The sequence below is a fragment of the Carlito syrichta genome, unplaced genomic scaffold (assembly GCF_000164805.1).
Source record: "Carlito syrichta isolate Samal-C Ts95f unplaced genomic scaffold, Tarsius_syrichta-2.0.1 Scaffold304709, whole genome shotgun sequence".
In the NCBI taxonomy this organism is placed as follows: domain Eukaryota; kingdom Metazoa; phylum Chordata; class Mammalia; order Primates; family Tarsiidae; genus Carlito; species Carlito syrichta.
In genome coordinates, this window is record NW_007248805.1 from 164,824 (window position 1) to 171,465 (window position 6,642).

General features: G+C 57.2%; 1 protein-coding gene across 1 annotated transcript in view; it reads right to left on the minus strand.

Moving 5' to 3' along the window:
- The window catches only part of HMCN2 (hemicentin 2), a 141,516-nt gene extending 135,596 nt beyond the window's left edge, over positions 1-5,920 (minus strand). The window contains exons 1-3 of the mRNA XM_021713744.1: positions 5,798-5,920; positions 4,262-4,420; positions 2,730-2,852 (exon numbers count right to left, since the gene is read on the minus strand). Coding sequence (XP_021569419.1) covers positions 2,730-2,852; positions 4,262-4,420; positions 5,798-5,920 — 405 coding nt within the window. The remainder of the gene's footprint in view (positions 1-2,729; positions 2,853-4,261; positions 4,421-5,797) is intronic.
- Positions 5,921-6,642: the final 722 nt, after the last annotated feature.

Sequence of the window (6,642 nt, forward strand, 5' to 3'; positions counted from 1 at the left end):
CAAAAAAAAAAAAAAAGAGAGAGAGAGAAGGTGGAAGGATCAGCCACACACGCACGGCTGGAGACTTTTGCAACTTCACAGGCGTCCTCCCAGCTGGAGGCCCCTTGGCTCAGGCGAAGGCACCGCTAGTCCCTCCTGGGAGGATGACCACAGCCCTGGCTGCCCCGGCCACCTTCTCAGGCTTGCCGAATGTCTGGGAACATCTGGAAGGGGCTAGGTCCAAGGCACTCAGCTAAGAAATGACAGAGCTCCGAGTCAAGTCCAGGAAGGAGAGGATCCAGCTCCTACCCGGGGGCGTCCCACCGAGTCAGACACAGCTGCCCGGCCAGACTCCCATGGTAGAAAACTGGGCACCACGGCCAGGAGCTGCGGGCCCACCCTGCTCCCACCTGGACAGGCGTCCCCCACCAAGCGGCCTGGCTATCCTGAGTCTGACCTGCTCCGGCAGGAACCGCGCAATTGCCCAGCGAGGCCTCCCGAAAGCAAGCCACAAGCTGTCCCTCCGCTTGAAGGCCCCCTCCACCCCCACTCAGACGGCTTGGTGCCAGGGTAGGCGGACGTGCCAAAAAATGAAGCCTGATGTGTCGCAGGGAACCGTCAACGCCATCTGTCATCAGGGAGTAAGGCACGCTCATCTAAACACGGCCCTGGAGACCGTCCTCCTCGGTTCATAAATATACAACACACGAAACCCTTGCCCAGAGGCAGCAGCGGGACTGGCTAGAGGCCACAGCCGGCCTCAGAGAGGCTGCATCTCTCGCCTTCCTCTTCCCAGGGCCTCAGGGTCCGGAAACCGATGTCCCTCCGCTCCCCGGCCATCTACTCAACACCTGCTACACACCGGGAAATGCAAGGTGCTGGGTTCACGGTGACCATCAGGGCCCACGATGGCCCAGCCCTTGGGACCTCACAGCCTGTGACACCCAACAATCACACAATCACAAAATCACAGTTATGTATAAGCGGCACAGGGACCTGGGAGAGGGCATGGAAGGAGACTTCATCTTAACAGGAAATCCAGAAGGTCTCCGTGAGGAAGGGTGTTTCAGCTGAGACTGGATAGGTGAGAAGGGGCCAGGGGAGGAGGTGCTAAAGAACAAGCCCCATGAACAAAGGCCCTGGGGTGACGAGGAGCCCGGGACACTGAAGGGACAGCAAACAGGCCAACAGGGCAGCAAGTAGTAAACAAGGGGGGCACGGGCAGTGAGATCAGAAAGGCACAGGGTGTTGACTAGGCATGGTGGCTCATGCCTATAATCCCAGAACTCTGGGAGGCCGAGGCAAAAGGATTGCTTGAGGCGAAGAATTGGAAACCTGCCTGGGCAACGTAGGGAGACCCCGTCTCTACAAACATACAATATTAAAATTAAAAATTAGCCAGGCACAGTGGCTCACGCCTATCATCCCAGCACTTTGGGAGGCAAAGGTAAGAGGATTGCCTGAGCCCAGGGGTTCGAGATCAGCCTGGGCAACTTGGTGAGATCTCGTCTCTATAGCAAATCAAAAAATTAGCTGGGTGTGGTAGCATGTGCCTGTGGTTCCAGCTATGTGGAAGGCTGAGGCAGAAGGATCACCTGAGCCCCAGCAGGTCAAGGCTGTGGTGGCCGTGAGCGTGCCACTGTGCTCCAGCCTGGGCACGGAGTGAGACTCCAATTCAAAATAATAATAATAATAATAATAATAATAAAAAATTAGTCAGGCATGGTGGCACACCTGTAGTCCCAGTTACTCAGGAGGCCGAGGAAGGAAGATAGCCTGAGTCCAGGAGTTTGAGGCTACAGGGAGCTATGATCACACCACTGCAATCTATCCTGGGCAACAGAGGGGGGAAGGGAGGGAGGGAAGGTGAGTGGAGGGGCCAGATAAGGGACCAGATAGGAGTCTGGGCATCTCGAGGTGTGACAGAGAGTGACCTGCTGGAGGTTTGCCTTGGGAGGATCCAGGGATACCCAGAGCCGCTCACAAGGGCTCAGGAGATGCCCATGTCGCTCCCCAACTCTGTTCAGTGACTTCATGATGGCAGCTTGGCATCAGCCCAGGTGGAAGTACTTACACCATGGCAATGAGTACCCTTGTCCTTTTTAGAGAGATGCTGTTCATCATTCAACAGCCTGACACTCGAAGGGTGCCTCTGGCTGCTGGGAGGGGATGGATGTGTGGGGTGGAGAGAAAGCAGGGAGCGCCCAGAACAGAGGAAGAGCAGATCGTTGGCCTCTGAGCCAGACCGGGAGGCAGGCACCTGGTTGGCACTGGGCTCTGAGTGAATCCAGACACGGCCCTTCAGGCCATGGAGCCAGCAAGCCCCTCCCTGCCAAGACCCCAGAGTCACAGCCTGAGCTGGACGGCTCCCCTGTTTTTTCGCCCACCCCGATTTCCCTGACTCAGAGGAGAGCTTGGAAAACACCCCACACCACACTTCTGCTGGGTCCATCCTGCCAGCCTGGACCTGCTGTGGGACCGGGCCCAACACCAGGGCACCGCCTCAAGCCTCAGCCTCTTTGCCTGCAAAATTGTGCCTGGAAAACCCAAAGCCCCTGCCTTTGGGGTGGGCGGAAGGGTTCAGGGAGATGATGTCCTCATGTCCAGGCACGGGGCTTCCTGCGCCTGTCGGGGTGAATGCTTAGCGCCACTCAGCTACCCAGCAAAGCCACCGGGAGATGCAGAGATGGCCAACATCCTCACCAGGCACGGGCAACAGGCTCTGGGAAGGTGCTCCCCCCGGCACTCACCTCGGTCACTTGCTGCTTGTCCAGGTGGAACACCTGCCCAGAGCTGGTGGCTGCGATCTCCTCGTAGGCCAGGTACCCAGGATGGGTGCGGTCTCCACAGTCCCCCGTCAGCACAAAGACCACCTGGAAGATAGACACACGCCTGGCTCACCAAATCCCCGGCCACTGACAGCAGGTGGCAGGACAGGGTCCCAGCCAGGATGGAGTGGCCTGGGAGAGCCCTTTCCTCTCTCTGAGCTCAGGTGGCAGCTCTAGAATGGGAATCATAAGAGTACCCATCTTGCCTGTAATTCCAGCACTTTGGGAGGTCGAGGCAAGAAGACTGCCTGAGTCCCTGGGTTCGAGACCTACCCAGACAACTTGGTGAAACCTCGTCTCTACAATAAATCAAAAATTAGCCAGGTGTGGTAGCATGTGCCTGTCGTTCCAGCTACTTGGAAGGCTGAGGCGGAAGGATTGCCTGAGCCCAGCAGGTCGAGGCTGTGGTGGCCATGAGCGTGCCACTGCACTCCAGCCTGGGCGACAGAGTGAGACTCCAACTCAAAAAAAAACCAAAAGAACACCCACCTCATAGGGATCAGGTGCTGGACAAGTGCTCAGCACAGAGCCAGGAAAACAGTAGGTGCTCAATAAATGGGAGCTGTTATGAAATCGATGACAAAGAAGGGTGTGGAAAGTGACTCATCTCAGAGTGGTCCTTGGGGGCTGCAGAGTTGAAAGAACCTTGGAAAATCCAAGTATGTGCTAGACAAGTCAGCAGAGAAGCTGTCCTAGCCCCTGAGTCTCGCCCAAGGACGCCAACGCGCCGGCCCCCCTCCCAAGCCTACATGCCTTCCCGAGCTCTTGCTGCAGAAGTAAGAAGCAAAAGCCCAGATGCATCTTCCAAACCCTGAGATGACAGGAAGAGGGCGCAGGCAGCTGAGACCAGGAACAGAGGTGTTGGTGAGAGGGAGGCGATTGCACGGCTCTGACAGGTGTGAGAGGAGCAGGTGGTGTGGCCCCCATCAAGAATGCACCTCGCCAGGGAGACCTGTAGCCTGAGAACACACTTGGCCTCCCCCACCAGATGCTGCTTCTTTTTTGAGTCAAGGTCTCACTCTGTTGCCCAGGCTGGAGTGCAGTGGCATGATCACAGCTCATCGCAGCCTCCACATCCTGGGCTCAGGGGATCCTCCTGCCTCACCCTCCCAAGTAGCTGGGACTTCAGGCACGCATTACCATGCCTGGCTAATTTTTTTTTTGTAGAGATGAGGTCTCGCTATGTTGCCCAGGCAGGTCTCCAACTCCCGGGCTCAAGCAATCCTCCTGCCTCGGCCTCCCAAAGTGCTGGGATGACAGGCGTGAGCCACCACACCCGGCCATAGACAGCTTGGTTCTGAGGCTGCAGCCGTGGCTGGTGGAGGCTGGACCTGAGGCTGTGGACGAGAAGCACCTGGCTCTGCTCTCCAGGTGGGCATGCGGGGCTGCTGAGCGGGAGACCCCAGCTTCTCGCTCCCCCTCGCCGGCTCCCATACCCACACCAGCTCACTCACCTGTGACTGTTTGAGCTGCAGGAGCCACAAGAGTTCCTCCTTTCTGTGGTAGTCCTTGGCGCGGGCGTCCGAGAAGACGTAGATGAAGGAGCCGGGGTTGGCCACCTCCACTGCGGCTTTGATGGCCCCCACGCTCATCTCTGGGCAGTCACCGCCACCCTGGAGGGCAGGAGCATGTCAGCGGCTGCCGCCCGCCTCCTCCAGACGAGATCCACCAGGGCACACCTCGGAAGCCAGCGGGAGTTGGGACTCCCCTCAAACTGCCTCTGTCCCGCCCACCCAGGGGCAGCCCATGACCTCAGCCTCTCCCTTCCCCGGGACACAGGGCGGCATCCGACCTGCTCTAACTTTATTTTATTTTTTTTCTTCTTATTTTTATTTTTTGGAGGCAGCTGAGACCTGCCTCCAGGTAGGTCTCACTGTTTTTGGGTCAGAGTCTCACTGTTGTCTGGGTTGGAGTACAGTAGCACAATCACGGCTCGCTGATCCACCTCCTGGGCTCAGGCGATCCTCCTGCCTCAGCCTCCCCAGTAGCTTGGACTCCAGGCATGCACCACCATGCCTGGCTAATCTTTTTTTTTTTTGGTAGAGACGAGGTGTGGCCAAGTTGCCCAGGCTGGTCTCGAGCTCCTGGGCTCAAGCCGCCCTCCTGTCTCTGCCTCCCAAAGTGCTAGGATCACAGACACGAGCCACCGTGCCCAGCTCTGCTGTAACTTAGACAAGTGGCATCATTCACTCACCCGTGCAGGAGTGACACGGGCCCGCCCGCACGGGATCCAGCCTGGGAGGCAGACACACTGCCAACAAGCCCAACACAAGTATTTAATTACCACTGTGGTGAGTGTTACAAGCGGGAGGCGGGATGGGAGCCACGGAACATCTCACAGGCTGGGGGGCGGGGTGGAATGCCCAGACAAGCCACGTGTAGGCCACAGCACAATGGAGCGAGCAGGAGAGGCTGGGAGGAGGAGGGTGAGACTCCTCCCCAAGTCCTCTTTTTTGTTTTGTTTTGTTTTGCGAGTCGAGGTCTCACACTGTTGCCCAGGTTAGAGTGCAGTGGCGCAATCATAGTTCACCACAGCCTCGACCTCCTGGATCAGGCAATCCTCCTGCCTCAGTCTCCCAAGTAGCTGGGACTACAGGTGCACGCCACCACTCCCGGCTAATTTTTTTTTTATTTTTTATTTTTGTAGAGACAAGATCTCACTATGTTGCCCAGGTTGGTCTCGAATGCCTGGGCTCAAGCAATCCTCCCACCTCGGCCTCCCAAAGTGCTGGGATGACAGGCGTGAGCCAACATGCCCGGTCAATAAACTGCTCTTAGGGCCAGGCACAGGGACTCCTAGGGGTACTTGGCTCACAGAAGGAAAGAAACCCAGTAAATGCTGCTCTCCAAGGGTCTCGAGCAGGGGTGGAGTCATAGGCAGAGTGGAGATGCAAACTGTGGCGGGAGGAAGAAGCTACCATCTTGGTCCATGGGGGGGCTCAGACTTTGGTCTCACAGAGGGTCATCAGCCAGCGGTGGGGACTGCCCACCTGCACGTAGAGTTCTCTCAGCTCCCTCTGAAACACCTCTGGGTCCGCCGTGAGGGTCACTGGGCCAATATCTGTGAAGCAGAGAGACAGAGAGGCCCGGATGGGCTGGGACCCCAGACACATGGCCCGGTGGGCAGGGCAGCAGCTACACCAGGGTCAGAGGCACAGAGGCCGGCACATAAAGGGGTCTGAGATCAGGGAGCAGCTTCTGGGGCTGCCGGGATCAGACCCTGAAGGGAGACCAGACTCCTCCACCCAGAGTCGCGGCTCAGATGAGCAGAGATGGCGCGAGGGCAAGCCCAGTCCCTCCCTCCCAAGAACCCTCCAGGAACCCTGGAATCCGCCATTCCACCCGCCCCCACTCGCAGTGGAAAAGGAATTCTGGGAAGACAAAGAAACAGCGAAGCAAACAAATAACTCGTGTTGGAACACAACAACCATCCAAACCACTCTGACCAGCAAGAGAAAACCTTCCAGAAACTCCATCTGTACATGACCATCTGTACATGAGCTCATTGAAAAAGAGCCGCAATAAAAATGACAAAGATGGACTGCCCTCCATGCTGGCGAGGACAGGGAACAACTGGAACTTTCAGTCACTCTTGGGGAGCGGAAAACGGCCCAACCACTGTGGAAGACTACAGAAGTTTCTAGAGAGTGTATGTATTTTTCTTTTTTGAGTCAGAGTCTCACTCTGTTGCCCAGGCTGGAGTGCAGTGCACGCTCACAGCCACCACAGCCCCGACCTGCTGGGCTCAGGCCTTCCACCTCAGCCTCCCAAGTAGCTGGGACTACAGGTGTACGCCACCATGCCCGGCTTATTTTTTGATTTATTGTAGAGATGA